The 19,817-nt window shown below is 30.9% G+C and overlaps 1 protein-coding gene across 1 annotated transcript; it reads left to right on the forward strand.

Moving 5' to 3' along the window:
• Positions 1-1,269: 1,269 nt before the first annotated feature.
• Positions 1,270-19,497, forward strand: LOC139960888 (uncharacterized). The gene is made up of 6 exons (XM_071959595.1): positions 1,270-1,853; positions 2,909-3,011; positions 3,466-3,582; positions 16,375-16,945; positions 18,129-18,231; positions 18,685-19,497. The coding sequence occupies exons 4-6, from the start codon at positions 16,490-16,492 to the stop codon at positions 18,897-18,899; spliced, it is 774 nt and encodes a 257-aa protein (XP_071815696.1). The 5' UTR covers positions 1,270-1,853; positions 2,909-3,011; positions 3,466-3,582; positions 16,375-16,489; the 3' UTR covers positions 18,900-19,497.
• Positions 19,498-19,817: the final 320 nt, after the last annotated feature.

The raw sequence follows: 19,817 nt of genomic DNA on the forward strand, positions 1-19,817 counted from the left end.
ACTGAGGCGAGGTAATTCTAACGGTTCTTGTGTGTGTGAAACATGTAGATTACATTCTAGCCGCCTTATTTGATTGCTTACGTTGTTCTGGTGCTTTTCGATCGAATATTATGTTGGGTTTGTGAAATGGACTTTTAAGTTTTTACATAACGCCCTCTATTTTTATTTTTATCGTTAGAGCAGTTCACACTTGGTGTTTCTTTCGATGATTAATATCTTACTGGTGCTTTTCTATTTCTTGTAAAGCATCGACTTTCTTTGTGAGTGATTACTTTGCTTTAACCATGAGCCGAGTTACTTCATATCTTCATTTGTTACTTACCACAATGCTAAATATAATATCATTATGAGAACCTTGACTTTGAGTTTGAAATCATTATCCCGCTTGATTTAGTTTGTCAAGTTAGCAATACATTTGATATTCGATCACATCAACGACTTTTCGTTTTGTATCAGTTATTTGTGACTTTTGTTGAAACCCCGGGTCTATAATGACTTTATTTATATCAAAGCTTCATCAATTAAAGTAGCTATGGACTACCTAGTCAAGCCTCTCCACTGCTGTTGGTACTGTGCAATATTCCAAATTTGACAAGCAAAACGTAATATTGCTGAACTTGGGTACCATATGATGGATTAAGGAGAGGATTGGGAGAAGGGATACTCGGCGCACGGATTAAATTAGGGGGACTGAGGAATAGGGATAAAGAATACGGTTTTCTCAGTTTCAGAAAATATTTATGGAAAAAATCAAGACTTCCAAAAAGTGTGTGTGTGTTTGGGGGTGGGGGGGGGGCGGGGTGATAACAAAATTGTTCCTGTGGACCTGTCTGACTTCGGGAAATTCGTATCTCTGAAATGTTTTAGAAAAACATCTCTTTTTATCATATTCCTCAAAGAACATTGTAAGATTGTAATTTGTTAATAACACAGAAAATTGGATATCGGTCTATAAGTATATCATTACCCCGAATTTCATAACGGCATAGCAAACCTTTACCGTTAAACTATATTCATCTAGTTTACTCTAGGATATATAAATGGGGAAGTTACATATAACCCATGTAATAAACGGACATGTATTGTAGAAACTGATGTGATACAGGGCTATTAAACATCGATTATTAACATTGATACAATAGATTAGGACTACAAGAGTCATTCAGTGAAACCAAAAACAATAACTGTATCAAGGGTAAGACCTAAATTTCTATTCGAAATTAAATTCAACGATTAAGTACGATAATTGTGAACGTGTGGTTTCGTTTTTGTTTCCTACAAGGAAGTTATTCATGTTCAGTAGAATGCTGAGTGCATTCAATTTTGATAATAATCAGTAACAGAGGCAAGTCCATGTTTGGATGTTATTTCTGACTGCTCCCAAACAGCGACAGAAAATGCGAGGATGCCATCTTTCATTTCTTCTGGTACTACGATTGATCACTGGTGTTGGGTGCAACAATGAGTTCTGTATGGGCTTGCCCTATGGTTTCCAAAGTAAACTTATCACCATTGGAAGTAACACAGAAATACACTGTGATATCCGTGATTCCTGTACACGCGGAGTATGGCTGATAACTCTGGAATCAAATGGAACATCTTACGAACTGTCTTCGGGAAACTGCAGTGCTTGTGGTGACTATTTCACAGTTTTCAATAACAAAACGTCGAATTCCCTAATCATCGAAAACTTCAATTCAGAATTAAGTGGCATGTACAAGTGTGTAAGCGATTCGTGCTCTAATGGAGTGAAGGCGTCCCCGACGAGGTGTTTCAATGTTACGGGGGTAGCAAGAGAGCTAAGACAATGTCGTTTAAGACTGTCCTACCTACAAGAAAATGGAACCTCTTCGGTAATAAACTGTTAGAACTGTTGATAACCACAAATTATGATATATATATATATATATATATATATATATATATATATATATATATATTCAATCTAGCATATAGTTGGGCAACTACTTCGTTTTCCTCACTATGATATGTATCACTGTAGTATAGTTGGGCAACTCCTCCGTTTTCCTCAGTATATGATATGTATTACTGTAGTATAGTTGGGTAACTCCTCCGTTTTCCTCAGTATATGATGTGTATCACTGTAGTATAGTTGGGCAACTCATTCGTTTTCCTCAGTATATGATATGTATCACTGTAGTATAGTTGGGTAACTCCTCCGTTTTCCTCAGTATATGATGTGTATCACTGTAGTATAGTTGGGTAACTCCTCCGTTCTCCTCAGTATATGATATATATATCATTGTAGTATAGTTGGGCAACTCATTCGTTTTCCTCAGGGTAAACTACGAATGCAAAGAGACCTTGGGTAGAGCGATTAAACGATCACAAATTTTGGGCAAGTTTTCTACGTTTTGACAATTGAATTGGTTAAAATGTTGTATATTCCTCTTCATTGGGAAACATATATTGATTGGATGCATAGTCCGACCAGTTCGTTATTGGTTAAGATGTTTACCATTTGGTGCCCTATTTGCTACAACCTACATGCAGTCGGTGATACTAGAACGTAGAAAATAACTTAACGTTAATGACAACGTCAGCTCTTACGCATCAGTCTCGCAGTAAGCGATGAAATGAGATAACAGCTTTATTAAAACGTTTGCCGATAAAAAAATAAAAAAATAATAAAAAACACTCTTACATTTGATTGTAATTGTGAACATTACAAAGGTGATTTGGCCATCTAGTCTGCGCGGGATTCACAAGCTCAAAATGAAAAGTTATGACTACATAGTCTACAAACATAATAATTTAATGGTTTACCGTTTCAGCTACTTGAAGATGTCCCATGAAGTTGCTGAAAAATTCAGCATTAATGCAGATCCCTATTGACAAATGGTAATTCTCTCAGATACTCTGTTTTGTTCTATTTATTCGAGTGTAGATCTTTACCAACGGTTCCAGTAAAGTATCTGTTCAGACTGGTGCAAGATTGAATTTCACATGCATGGATGGGTCAAAAGTCAGAATCAAATGCGGTGACAATGGTATGCTAATGTCATAGTGAATTATCTCTTTTTAAATTACATACTGTAATTAGTCTATACTGTGGTTCTGTTATGCAAGTATATGTTGAGTAAGGTTTTTCAGTTTTTCAGTTTTTTTTGTGTGTTTTTAATTTTAATTTTAATGATCTGAAGAGACTTAGCAAGAGATATTACAGCCAAGTTATGCATTCAATTATTTACACAACCAAACTGATGTCTATATGTCGACAATCTTTTTGCCACTAGTTTATGTAGGCCTACTCTAAAGAATGATACAATCTTCATAACAAATATCGTTATGATTTAAAGTTATTTACAGATAGGAGACATTCAATATGAGAAGATAAAAATAGAAATGTTCTCATCGTAAATATTAATTTGTTCGACGATTCATTCATTTCAGAAGAATTAGATGTTCCGAATTATTTTCCCCTTTCTGTGTGTTCATTTTCAGCAATCGACAAGACGGACATCATAATTGTGGACATTTCTCATAATAATTGTAGAATTAGATGTAAGAAGTCTTTCGATGGTGATGCTCAATGTAAGACTGACTTATACCTTGTACTAGGTAGGTACATTATTAAATCAAGGGGCGGTAGGCACGACGATGTCGGAAATCTTCCACGGACTTGTGAACCGCAGTATGCTGTGGTCATGATGCATTGATATGGTGTTAAATGTGTTTTTAATTTTATATCAAGTCAATACAAATTAACCAAGCACTGTAAAGACAATCTTTATACTCATGTATCCTGCATATATATAGGCCTATATATTTTTCGTTTTTTTTTACTAAAACTTCATGTCATACTTTTCATGGTTTGAAGTTAACATTTCAGAGTGGAAAACAGTTGTTTATTTGCAGCATTAATATTGGAGGAGTCTCAGCCAATTTTATTTTCAACGAAGTTTTAATAGTTCACCGTATAGCCACTGTAATATATAATAGTCAAGCGTATATACGTTGTAACATAAAATAATCGAGCGTACAGCAGCGGTAATGTAGGCCTAAACAGATTAAACGTTATATCAGCTTACCGAAGTTGCAGTTAACACAAAAATTTGACTTAATAAAAATATCAACCACATATTGCTATATAATTGGAAACATTATACACCCGTTACAAGAAGGAATGAACACGAAGGAAAAGTACTCTCAACTTGAACAATATTTATGTTCTTTTCATTGTCCTATAGTTCAGTCTATACGGATATTCATTTCGTATCGATTTAACGACACGGTATATCAGGAAGAAAATATACGTTAGTCGTTACGTTATATATATATATATATATATATATATATATATATATTATTTTAACACAAAAAATAAAAGCAAACTCCAATATTGGGTATACATAGCTACTTTTATTTTGAAAACTGCGGAACTGACGCTGCATGCCTCTTATAACATTATTGACGCATTTCTGGATAAGGTATGAAAGTAAATAGTTTAACAAACGCTTCCTCTTTACCTTAAATTACTAAAACATTTCGATATATTCTGACAAACTATCTCTTAGTTTATAAAATATATATATATATTATTTTAACACAAAAAATAAAAGCGAACTCCAATGTTGGGTATACATAGCTACTTTTATTTTGAAAACTGCGGAACTGACGCTGCATGCCTCTTATAACATTATTGACGCATTTCTGGATAAGGTATGAAAGTAAATAGTTTAACAAACGCTTCCTCTTTACCTTAAATTACTAAAACATTTCGATATATTCTGACAAACTATCTCTTAGTTTATAAAATATATATATATATTATTTTAACACAAAAAATAAAAGCGAACTCCAATGTTGGGTATACGTAGCTACTTTTATTTTGAAAACTGCGGAACTGACGCTGCATGCCTCTTATAACATTATTGACGCATTTCTGGATAAGGTATGAAAGTAAATAGTTTAACAAACGCTTCCTCTTTACCTTAAATTACTAAAACATTTCGATATATTCTTACAAACTATCTCTTAGTTTATAAAATATATATATATATTATTTTAACACAAAAAATAAAAGCGAACTCCAATGTTGGGTATACGTAGCTACTTTTATTTTGAAAACTGCGGAACTGACGCTGCATGCCTCTTATAACATTATTGACGCATTTCTGGATAAGGTATGAAAGTAAATAGTTTAACAAACGCTTCCTCTTTACCTTAAATTACTAAAACATTTCGATATATTCTGACAAACTATCTCTTAGTTTATAAAATATATATATATATATATATATATATATATATTATTTTAACACAAAAAATAAAAGCGAACTCCAATGTTGGGTATACGTAGCTACTTTTATTTTGAAAACTGCGAAACTGACGCTGCATGCCTCTTATAACATTATTGACGCATTTCTGGATAAGGTATGAAAGTAAATAGTTTAACAAACGCTTCCTCTTTACCTTAAATTACTAAAACATTTCGATATATTCTGACAAACTATCTCTTAGTTTATAAAATATATATATATATTATTTTAACACAAAAAATAAAAGCGAACTCCAATGTTGGGTATACGTAGCTACTTTTATTTTGAAAACTGCGAAACTGACGCTGCATGCCTCTTATAACATTATTGACGCATTTCTGGATAAGGTATGAAAGTAAATAGTTTAACAAACGCTTCCTCTTTACCTTAAATTACTAAAACATTTCGATATATTCTGACAAACTATCTCTTAGTTTATAAAATATATATATATATATATATATATATATATATATATATATATATATATTATTTTAACACAAAAAATAAAAGCGAACTCCAATGTTGGGTATACGTAGCTACTTTTATTTTGAAAACTGCGAAACTGACGCTGCATGCCTCTTATAACATTATTGACGCATTTCTGGATAAGGTATGAAAGTAAATAGTTTAACAAACGCTTCCTCTTTACCTTAAATTACTAAAACATTTCGATATATTCTGACAAACTATCTCTTAGTTTATAAAATATATATATATATATATAGTATTTTAACACAAAAAATAAAAGCGAACTCCAATGTTGGGTATACGTAGCTACTTTTATTTTGAAAACTGCGAAACTGACGCTGCATGCCTCTTATAACATTATTGACGCATTTCTGGATAAGGTATGAAAGTAAATAGTTTAACAAACGCTTCCTCTTTACCTTAAATTACTAAAACATTTCGATATATTCTGACAAACTATCTCTTAGTTTATAAAATATATATATATATATATATATATATATATATATATATATATATTATTTTAACACAAAAAATAAAAGCAAACTCCAATGTTGGGTATACATAGCTACTTTTATTTTGAAAACTGCGGAACTGACGCTGCATGCCTCTTATAACATTATTGACGCATTTCTGGATAAGGTATGAAAGTAAATAGTTTAACAAACGCTTCCTCTTTACCTTAAATTACTAAAACATTTCGATATATTCTGACAAACTATCTCTTAGTTTATAAAATATATATATGTATATATATATTATTTTAACAGAAAAAATAAAAGCGAACTCCAATGTTGGGTATACGTAGCTACTTTTATTTTGAAAACTGCGAAACTGACGCTGCATGCCTCTTATAACATTATTGACGCATTTCTGGATAAGGTATGAAAGTAAATAGTTTAACAAACGCTTCCTCTTTACCTTAAATTACTAAAACATTTCGATATATTCTGACAAACTATCTCTTAGTTTATAAAATATATATATATATTATTTTAACACAAAAAATAAAAGCGAACTCCAATGTTGGGTATACGTAGCTACTTTTATTTTGAAAACTGCGGAACTGACGCTGCATGCCTCTTATAACATTATTGACGCATTTCTGGATAAGGTATGAAAGTAAATAGTTTAACAAACGCTTCCTCTTTACCTTAAATTACTAAAACATTTCGATATATTCTGACAAACTATCTCTTAGTTTATAAAATATATATATATATATATATATATATATATATATATATATATATATATATATATATTATTTTAACACAAAAAATAAAAGCGAACTCCAATGTTGGATATACGTAGCTACTTTTATTTTGAAAACTGCGAAACTGACGCTGCATGCCTCTTATAACATTATTGACGCATTTCTGGATAAGGTATGAAAGTAAATAGTTTAACAAACGCTTCCTCTTTACCTTAAATTACTAAAACATTTCGATATATTCTGACAAACTATCTCTTAGTTTATAAAATATATATATATATATATAGTATTTTAACACAAAAAATAAAAGCGAACTCCAATGTTGGGTATACGTAGCTACTTTTATTTTGAAAACTGCGAAACTGACGCTGCATGCCTCTTATAACATTATTGACGCATTTCTGGATAAGGTATGAAAGTAAATAGTTTAACAAACGCTTCCTCTTTACCTTAAATTACTAAAACATTTCGATATATTCTGACAAACTATCTCTTAGTTTATAAAATATATATATATATATATATATATATATATATATATATATATATAATTTTAACACAAAAAATAAAAGCAAACTCCAATGTTGGGTATACATAGCTACTTTTATTTTGAAAACTGCGGAACTGACGCTGCATGCCTCTTATAACATTATTGACGCATTTCTGGATAAGGTATGAAAGTAAATAGTTTAACAAACGCTTCCTCTTTACCTTAAATTACTAAAACATTTCGATATATTCTGACAAACTATCTCTTAGTTTATAAAATATATATATGTATATATATATTATTTTAACACAAAAAATAAAAGCGAACTCCAATGTTGGGTATACGTAGCTACTTTTATTTTGAAAACTGCGAAACTGACGCTGCATGCCTCTTATAACATTATTGACGCATTTCTGGATAAGGTATGAAAGTAAATAGTTTAACAAACGCTTCCTCTTTACTTATAATATTATTGACGCATTTCTGGATAAGGTATGAAAGTAAATAGTTTAACAAACGCTTCCTCTTTACCTTAAATTACTAAAACATTTCGATATATTCTGACAAACTATCTCTTAGTTTATAATATATATATATATATATATATTATTTTAACACAAAAAATAAAAGCGAACTCCAATGTTGGGTATACGTAGCTACTTTTATTTTGAAAACTGCGAAACTGACGCTGCATGCCTCTTATAACATTATTGACGCATTTCTGGATAAGGTATGAAAGTAAATAGTTTAACAAACGCTTCCTCTTTACTTATAATATTATTGACGCATTTCTGGATAAGGTATGAAAGTAAATAGTTTAACAAACGCTTCCTCTTTACCTTAAATTACTAAAACATTTCGATATATTCTTACAAACTATCTCTTAGTTTATAAAATATATATATATATTATTTTAACACAAAAAATAAAAGCGAACTCCAATGTTGGGTATACGTAGCTACTTTTATTTTGAAAACTGCGGAACTGACGCTGCATGCCTCTTATAACATTATTGACGCATTTCTGGATAAGGTATGAAAGTAAATAGTTTAACAAACGCTTCCTCTTTACCTTAAATTACTAAAACATTTCGATATATTCTGACAAACTATCTCTTAGTTTATAAAATATATATATATATATATATATATATATATATATTATTTTAACACAAAAAATAAAAGCGAACTCCAATGTTGGGTATACGTAGCTACTTTTATTTTGAAAACTGCGAAACTGACGCTGCATGCCTCTTATAACATTATTGACGCATTTCTGGATAAGGTATGAAAGTAAATAGTTTAACAAACGCTTCCTCTTTACCTTAAATTACTAAAACATTTCGATATATTCTGACAAACTATCTCTTAGTTTATAAAATATATATATATATTATTTTAACACAAAAAATAAAAGCGAACTCCAATGTTGGGTATACGTAGCTACTTTTATTTTGAAAACTGCGAAACTGACGCTGCATGCCTCTTATAACATTATTGACGCATTTCTGGATAAGGTATGAAAGTAAATAGTTTAACAAACGCTTCCTCTTTACCTTAAATTACTAAAACATTTCGATATATTCTGACAAACTATCTCTTAGTTTATAAAATATATATATATATATATATATATATATATATATATTATTTTAACACAAAAAATAAAAGCGAACTCCAATGTTGGGTATACGTAGCTACTTTTATTTTGAAAACTGCGAAACTGACGCTGCATGCCTCTTATAACATTATTGACGCATTTCTGGATAAGGTATGAAAGTAAATAGTTTAACAAACGCTTCCTCTTTACCTTAAATTACTAAAACATTTCGATATATTCTGACAAACTATCTCTTAGTTTATAAAATATATATATATATATATAGTATTTTAACACAAAAAATAAAAGCGAACTCCAATGTTGGGTATACGTAGCTACTTTTATTTTGAAAACTGCGAAACTGACGCTGCATGCCTCTTATAACATTATTGACGCATTTCTGGATAAGGTATGAAAGTAAATAGTTTAACAAACGCTTCCTCTTTACCTTAAATTACTAAAACATTTCGATATATTCTGACAAACTATCTCTTAGTTTATAAAATATATATATATATATATATATATATATATATATATATATATATATATTATTTTAACACAAAAAATAAAAGCAAACTCCAATGTTGGGTATACATAGCTACTTTTATTTTGAAAACTGCGGAACTGACGCTGCATGCCTCTTATAACATTATTGACGCATTTCTGGATAAGGTATGAAAGTAAATAGTTTAACAAACGCTTCCTCTTTACCTTAAATTACTAAAACATTTCGATATATTCTGACAAACTATCTCTTAGTTTATAAAATATATATATGTATATATATATTATTTTAACAGAAAAAATAAAAGCGAACTCCAATGTTGGGTATACGTAGCTACTTTTATTTTGAAAACTGCGAAACTGACGCTGCATGCCTCTTATAACATTATTGACGCATTTCTGGATAAGGTATGAAAGTAAATAGTTTAACAAACGCTTCCTCTTTACCTTAAATTACTAAAACATTTCGATATATTCTTACAAACTATCTCTTAGTTTATAAAATATATATATATATTATTTTAACACAAAAAATAAAAGCGAACTCCAATGTTGGGTATACGTAGCTACTTTTATTTTGAAAACTGCGGAACTGACGCTGCATGCCTCTTATAACATTATTGACGCATTTCTGGATAAGGTATGAAAGTAAATAGTTTAACAAACGCTTCCTCTTTACCTTAAATTACTAAAACATTTCGATATATTCTGACAAACTATCTCTTAGTTTATAAAATATATATATATATATATATATATATATTATTTTAACACAAAAAATAAAAGCGAACTCCAATGTTGGGTATACGTAGCTACTTTTATTTTGAAAACTGCGAAACTGACGCTGCATGCCTCTTATAACATTATTGACGCATTTCTGGATAAGGTATGAAAGTAAATAGTTTAACAAACGCTTCCTCTTTACCTTAAATTACTAAAACATTTCGATATATTCTGACAAACTATCTCTTAGTTTATAAAATATATATATATATTATTTTAACACAAAAAATAAAAGCGAACTCCAATGTTGGGTATACGTAGCTACTTTTATTTTGAAAACTGCGAAACTGACGCTGCATGCCTCTTATAACATTATTGACGCATTTCTGGATAAGGTATGAAAGTAAATAGTTTAACAAACGCTTCCTCTTTACCTTAAATTACTAAAACATTTCGATATATTCTGACAAACTATCTCTTAGTTTATAAAATATATATATATATATATATATATATATATATATATATATATATATATATATATATATATATATATATATATTATTTTAACACAAAAAATAAAAGCGAACTCCAATGTTGGGTATACGTAGCTACTTTTATTTTGAAAACTGCGAAACTGACGCTGCATGCCTCTTATAACATTATTGACGCATTTCTGGATAAGGTATGAAAGTAAATAGTTTAACAAACGCTTCCTCTTTACCTTAAATTACTAAAACATTTCGATATATTCTGACAAACTATCTCTTAGTTTATAAAATATATATATATATATATAGTATTTTAACACAAAAAATAAAAGCGAACTCCAATGTTGGGTATACGTAGCTACTTTTATTTTGAAAACTGCGAAACTGACGCTGCATGCCTCTTATAACATTATTGACGCATTTCTGGATAAGGTATGAAAGTAAATAGTTTAACAAACGCTTCCTCTTTACCTTAAATTACTAAAACATTTCGATATATTCTGACAAACTATCTCTTAGTTTATAAAATATATATATATATATATATATATATATATATATATATTATTTTAACACAAAAAATAAAAGCAAACTCCAATGTTGGGTATACATAGCTACTTTTATTTTGAAAACTGCGGAACTGACGCTGCATGCCTCTTATAACATTATTGACGCATTTCTGGATAAGGTATGAAAGTAAATAGTTTAACAAACGCTTCCTCTTTACCTTAAATTACTAAAACATTTCGATATATTCTGACAAACTATCTCTTAGTTTATAAAATATATATATGTATATATATATTATTTTAACACAAAAAATAAAAGCGAACTCCAATGTTGGGTATACGTAGCTACTTTTATTTTGAAAACTGCGAAACTGACGCTGCATGCCTCTTATAACATTATTGACGCATTTCTGGATAAGGTATGAAAGTAAATAGTTTAACAAACGCTTCCTCTTTACTTATAATATTATTGACGCATTTCTGGATAAGGTATGAAAGTAAATAGTTTAACAAACGCTTCCTCTTTACCTTAAATTACTAAAACATTTCGATATATTCTGACAAACTATCTCTTAGTTTATAATATATATATATATATATATATATATTATTTTAACACAAAAAATAAAAGCGAACTCCAATGTTGGGTATACGTAGCTACTTTTATTTTGAAAACTGCGAAACTGACGCTGCATGCCTCTTATAACATTATTGACGCATTTCTGGATAAGGTATGAAAGTAAATAGTTTAACAAACGCTTCCTCTTTACTTATAATATTATTGACGCATTTCTGGATAAGGTATGAAAGTAAATAGTTTAACAAACGCTTCCTCTTTACCTTAAATTACTAAAACATTTCGATATATTCTTACAAACTATCTCTTAGTTTATAACATATATATATATATATATATATATTATTTTAACACAAAAAATAAAAGCAAACTCCAATGTTGGGTATACATAGCTACTTTTATTTTGAAAACTGCGGAATTGACGCTGCATGCCTCTTATAACATTATTGACGCATTTCTGGATAAGGTATGAAAGTAAATAGTTTAACAAACGCTTCCTCTTTACCTTAAATTACTAAAACATTTCGATATATTCTGACAAACTATCTCTTAGTTTATAATATATATATATATATATATATATATATATATATATATATATATATATTATTTTAACACAAAAAATAAAAGCAAACTCCAATGTTGGGTATACATAGCTACTTTTATTTTGAAAACTGCGGAACTGACGCTGCATGCCTCTTATAACATTATTGACGCATTTCTGGATAAGGTATGAAAGTAAATAGTTTAACAAACGCTTCCTCTTTACCTTAAATTACTAAAACATTTCGATATATTCTGACAAACTATCTCTTAGTTTATAAAATATATATATATATATTATTTTAACACAAAAAATAAAAGCGAACTCCAATGTTGGGTATACGTAGCTACTTTTATTTTGAAAACTGCGAAACTGACGCTGCATGCCTCTTATAACATTATTGACGCATTTCTGGATAAGGTATGAAAGTAAATAGTTTAACAAACGCTTCCTCTTTACCTTAAATTACTAAAACATTTCGATATATTCTGACAAACTATCTCTTAGTTTATAAAATATATATATATATATATAGTATTTTAACACAAAAAATAAAAGCGAACTCCAATGTTGGGTATACGTAGCTACTTTTATTTTGAAAACTGCGAAACTGACGCTGCATGCCTCTTATAACATTATTGACGCATTTCTGGATAAGGTATGAAAGTAAATAGTTTAACAAACGCTTCCTCTTTACCTTAAATTACTAAAACATTTCGATATATTCTGACAAACTATCTCTTAGTTTATAAAATATATATATATATATATATATATATATATATATATATATATATATATATATATATATATTATTTTAACACAAAAAATAAAAGCAAACTCCAATATTGGGTATACATAGCTACTTTTATTTTGAAAACTGCGGAACTGACGCTGCATGCCTCTTATAACATTATTGACGCATTTCTGGATAAGGTATGAAAGTAAATAGTTTAACAAACGCTTCCTCTTTACCTTAAATTACTAAAACATTTCGATATATTCTGACGAACTATCTTTTAGTTTATAAAATCTACCGTGATCTTGTGATATCGATATTTGATATTTGAATGTTTATTGAGGAAAAGTTTGCTTATTAAAGAGTATGAACATTTTTTGTTTCTATGAATAGATATAAACTTCTGATCTGAATTCCATGTTTAATAATGATAGTTTATTTGTTTATTTATTTAATATATTTATACAGGGTAACATATCCAACATTGTTTTTATAAACAGTGGTCCTGTGAAACAATTAAAATATGCACACAAAAAAACAGATATTAAATAAAACAGGCACCAAAAATGCTAAAAAAAAATAACTAAAGAACGATAAAGGTAACATTAAGATATCATGTAAACTTTAAGATGGCATTTAAAAGTATTAAAATAAATGCATTCCTTAATCAGATAGACTGTTCCAAACGGTTGGACCCATAAATGAGGAGGAGTTTTTAAAACATTCTAACCTATCATCAGGCACGTGAAGATCATTTACATTAAAAGAACGCGTGAGTCCATAATCCTGAACATCAACCTGCATAGTAACATCATTAGAAGTTTAATCTGGCGCCACACCATGTATGGCTTTAAACATTAAAATAGATATAAAATAATTCCTTCTTTGTTTCACATTCATCCATGGAAGTTCCATTACTAGAATAATGCCTCTAAAATAAGTAAAATCATTATTTTTAGTAACAATCCTTGCAGCCCTATTCTTTTTAATGAAATCGTGCATTATTATGCAGTGTGACAACTCTGTAATTTCGGGATAGGCTAACTATAGCCAGTAATTATTTTCATATATTTGTCAAAACTAGGTATAAAAAGTTGATAACTGACAACCGAACGATTGCGCGCAAATTGCGCACATTTATTTTACAAAGAGTTGCCGTGTCCGAAGTGGCACATCATGGCAAGAAAAGAAAGAAACATTACTGAGCTCGAAACGTGCGAATAATTGCGTTGGCATATGTTTGGGTTTTAAACGGCATCTTTGGGCACATACAACGACGAATAATAATAGAGGGTGAAATATACACGCGGATATTTCTCGCGAAGCGTTCGTCCGATATTTTGTTTCATACAGAACATTCCGAACACTAAATTACATAGTGAAAAGATAGGAAGGAACAATCACTGAGTGGGGGGGGGGGGGCGGGTCTGGGGATCCATAGATATAAAAAAAATCAAACATTTTAAGATGCAACTTCTGCCGGCATCTGGCAGTCAAGAATAGTACACAGGCAACATGTTTTCACGTTGCACCGTGTGTTGTAAAGCTTCTTTCTGTAACCCTTATTCTTAAAAACAGAATAGGGTAAGATTGGGGAGAATCGGGAACGATTTGACCCCACCCATCAGGAAAAAAAGAACAAGAACAACAAGTTAACAAGAAATATTGCTTTCAATTGAACCTGTATCAGTCATACATTGATTGCATATTTCATTTCGATAAAGCATTGAGTTGGCCTTTTAAGTTCGCTTAAAGTTATGGTACTTTATAATTTAAACAAAAGAAGAAAGAAATAATATTAAAATAGTGAACACCATTACAAAAGTCGTTACAACAGTGGTGGACTATAACTGTACCGTATTAAACAATGACTGACAACATGCACTTACTTTGTTATTGCAGTGTACAACCTCCCCCCACCCCCCCCCCCCCCAATTTAAACTGAGGCAAGGTAATTCTAACGGTTCTTGTGTGTGAAACATGTAGATTACCTTCTAGCCGCCTTATTTGATTGCTTACGTTGTTCTGGTGCTTTTCGATCGAATATGTTGGTTTTGTGAAATGGACTTTTAAGTTTTTACATAACGCCCTCTATTTTTATTTTTTATCGTTAGAGCAGTTCACACTTGGCTTTTCTTTCGATGATTAATATCTTACTGGTGCTTTTCTATTTCTTGTAAAGCATCGACTTTCTTTGTGAGTGATTACTTTGCTTTAACCGTGAGCCGAGTTACTTCATATCTTCATTTGTTACTTACCACAATGCTAAATATAATATCATTATGAGAACCTTGATTTTGATTTTGGAATCATTATCCCGCTTGATTTAGTTTGTAAATTAAAAGTTAGCAATACATTTGATGTTCGATCATATCAATGACTTCGTTTTGTATCAGTTATTTGTGACTTTTGTTGAAAACCCGGATCTATAATGACTTTATTTACATCAAAGCTTCATCAGTAGCTATGGACTACCTAGTCAAGCCTCTCCACTGCTGTTGGCACTGTGCAATGTATATTCCAAATTTGACAAGCAAAACGTACTATTGCTGAACTTGGGTACCATATGATGGATTAAGGAGAGGATTGGGAGAAGGGATACTCGGCGCACGAATTAAATTAGGGGGACTGAGGAATAGGGATAAAGAATACGGTTTTTCTCAGTTTCAGAAAAAAATTTTAAAAAAAAATGAAGGCTTCCAAAACATGTGTGTGTTTGTGTGTGTGGGGGTGGGGGGTGGATGATAACAAAACTGTTCCTGTGGATCATCTGCCTCAGGAAAATCGTCTCTCTGAAATGTATAAGAAAAACATTTTTTTTTCATATTCCTCAAAGAACATTGTAAGATTGTAATTTGTTAATAACACAGAGAAATTTGATATCGGTCTATAAGTATATCATTACCCTGAATTTCATAACGGCATAGCAAACCTTTACCGTTATACTATATTCATCTAGTTTACTCTAGGATATATAAATGAGGAAGTTGCATAAAACCCATGTAATAAACGGACATGTATTGTAGAAACTGGTGTGATACAGGGCTATTAAACATCGATTATTAACATTGATACAAAAGATATTAATTAGGACTAAAAGAGTCATTCAGTGAAACCAAAAACAATAACTGTATCAAGGGTAAGACCTAAATTTCTATTCGAAATTAAATTTAACGATTAAGTACGATAATTGTGAACGTGTGGTTTTGTTTTTGTTTCCTACAAGGAAGTTATTCATGTTCAGTAGAATGCTGAGTGCATTCAATTTTGATAATAATCAGTAACAGAGGCAGGTCCATGTTCGGATTTTAGTTCTGACTGCTCCCAAACAGCGACAGAAAATGCGAGGGTGCCATATTTCATTTCTTTTGGTACTACGATTGACCACTGGTGTTGTGTGCAACAATGAGTTCTGTATGGGCTTGCCTTATGGTTTCCAAAGTAAGCTTATCACCATTGGAAGTAACACAGAAATACACTGTGATATCCGTGATTCCTGTACACGCGGAGTATGGCTGATAACTCTGGAATCAAATGGAACATCTTACGAACTGTCTTCGGGAAACTGCATTGCTTGTGGTGACTATTTCACAGTTTTCAATAACAAAACGTCGAATTCCCTAATCATCGAAAACTTCAATTCAGAATTAAGTGGCATGTACAAGTGTGTAAGCGATTCGTGCTCTAATGGAGTGAAGGCGTCCCCGACGAGGTGTTTCAATGTTACGGGGGTAGCAAGAGAGCTAAGACAATGTCGTTTAAGACTGTCCTACCTACAAGAAAATGGAACCTCTTCGGTAATAAACTGTTAGAACTGTTGATAACCACAAATTATGATATATATGTATTCAATCTAGCATACAGTTGGGCAACTCCTTCGCTTTCCTCAGGATATGACATATATTACTGTAGTATAGTTGGGTAACTCCTCCGTTTTCCTCAGGATATGATGTGTATCACTATAGTATAGTTGCGCAACTCATTCGTTTTCCTCAGTATATGATATGTATCACTGTAGTATAGTTGGGCAACTCCTCCGTTTTCCTCAGTATATGATATGTATCACTGTAGTATAGTTGGGTAACTCCTCCGTTTTCCTCAGGATATGATATGTATCACTGTAGTATAGTTGGGTAACTCCTCCGTTTTCCTCTGTATATGATATGTATCACTGTAGTATAGTTGGGTAACTCCTCCGTTTTCCTCAGGATATGATAAGTATCACTGTAGTATAGTTGGGCAACTCATTCGTTTCCCTCAGTATATGATATGTATCACTGTAGTATAGTTGGGCAGCTCATTCGTTTTCCTCAGAGTAAACTACAAATACAAAGAGACCTTGGGTAGAACGATTAAACGATCACAATATTTGGCTAAGTTTTCTACGTTTTGAAAATGGAATTGGTTAAAATGTTGTATATTCCTCTTCATTGGGAAACATATATATTGATGGATGCATAGTCCGACCAGTACGCTATTGGTTAAGATGTTTACCATTTGGTGCCCAATTTGCTACAACCTACATGGAGTCGGTGATACTAGAACGTAGGATATAACACAACGTTAATGACAACGTCAGCTCTTACGCACTAGTCTCGCAGTAAGCGATGAAATGAGATAACAGCTTTATTAAAACGTTTGCCAATAAAAAAAAAAAACACTCTTAAGAACGAAGATTTGATTTTAATTGTGAACATTACAAAGGTGATTTTGCTATCTAGTCTGCGCGGGATTCACAAGCTCAAAATGAAAAGTTATGACTGTACAGTCTACAAACATAATAATTTAATGGTTTACAGTTTCTGCTACTTGACGACGTCCCGTAAAGTTGTTGAAAATTTAGTATTAATGCAGATCCCTTTTGACAAATGGTTGATAATTTCGTTCATTAATTATTTTATGAAGTTATTGAATATTTCTTCACTGCATGTGTGGTAATTCTCTCAGATACTCTGTTTTGTTCTATTTATTCGAGTGTAGATCTTTACCAACGGTTCCAGTAAAGTATCTGTTCAGACGGGTGCAAGATTGAATTTCACATGCATGGATGGGTCAAAAGTCAGAATCAAATGCGGTGACAATGGTATGCTAATGACTATAGTGAATTATCTCTTTTTAAATTACATACTGTAATTAGTCTATACTGTGGTTCTGTTATGCAAGTATATGTTGAGTAAGGTTTTTCAGTTTTTCAGTTTTTTTTGTGTTTTTAATTTTAATTTTAATGATCTGAAGAGACTTAGCAAGAGATATTACAGCCAAGTTATGCATTCAATTATTTACACAACCAAACTGATGTCTATATGTCGACAATCTTTTTGCCACTAGTTTATGTAGGCCTACTCTAAAGAATTATACAATCTTCATAACAAATATCGTTATGATTTAAAGTTATTTACAGATAGGAGACATTCAATATGAGAAGATAAAAATAGAAATGTTCTTATCGTAAATATTAATTTGTTCGACGATTCATTCATTTCAGAAGAATCAGATGTTCCGAATTATTTTCCCCTTTCTGTGTGTTCATTTTCAGCAATCGACAAGACGGACAACATAATTGTGGACATTTCTCATAATAATTGTAGAATTAGATGTAAGAAGTCTTTCGATGGTGATGCTCAATGTAAGACTGACTTATACCTTGTACTAGGTAGGTACATTATTAAATCAAGGGGCGGTAGGCCCGACGATGTCGGAAATCTTCCACGGACTTGTGAACCGCAGTATGCTGTGGTCATGATGCATTGATATGGTGTTTAATGTGTTTTTAATTTTATATCAAGTCAATACAAATTAACCAAGCACTGTAAAGACAATCTTTATACTCATGTATCCTGCATATATATAGGCCTATATATTTTTCGTTTTTTTTTACTAAAACTTCATGTCATACTTTTCATGGTTTGAAGTTAACATTTCAGAGTGGAAAACAGTTGTTTATTTGCAGCATTAATATTGGAGGAGTCTCAGCCAATTTTATTTTCAACGAAGTTTTAATAGTTCACCGTATAGCCACTGTAATATATAATAGTCAAGCGTATATACGTTGTAACATAAAATAATCGAGCGTACAGCAGCGGTAATGTAGGCCTAAACAGATTAAACGTTATATCAGCTTACCGAAGTTGCAGTTAACACAAAAATTTGACTTAATAAAAATATCAACCACATATTGCTATATAATTGGAAACATTATACACCCGTTACAAGAAGGAATGAACACGAAGGAAATGTACTCTCAACTTGAACAATATTTATGTTCTTTTCATTGTCCTATAGTTCAGTCTATACGGATATTCATTTCGTATCGATTTAACGACACGGTATATCAGGAAGAAAATATACGTTAGTCGTTACGTTATATATATATATATATATATATATATATATATATATATATATATATATATATATATATATATATATATATATATATATTATTTTAACACAAAAAATAAAAGCAAACTCCAATATTGGGTATACATAGCTACTTTTATTTTGAAAACTGCGGAACTGACGCTGCATGCCTCTTATAACATTATTGACGCATTTCTGGATAAGGTATGAAAGTAAATAGTTTAACAAACGCTTCCTCTTTACCTTAAATTACTAAAACATTTCGATATATTCTGACAAACTATCTCTTAGTTTATAAAATATATATAT

Source organism: Apostichopus japonicus, chromosome 1, assembly GCF_037975245.1.
Source record: "Apostichopus japonicus isolate 1M-3 chromosome 1, ASM3797524v1, whole genome shotgun sequence".
NCBI lineage: Eukaryota > Metazoa > Echinodermata > Holothuroidea > Aspidochirotida > Stichopodidae > Apostichopus > Apostichopus japonicus.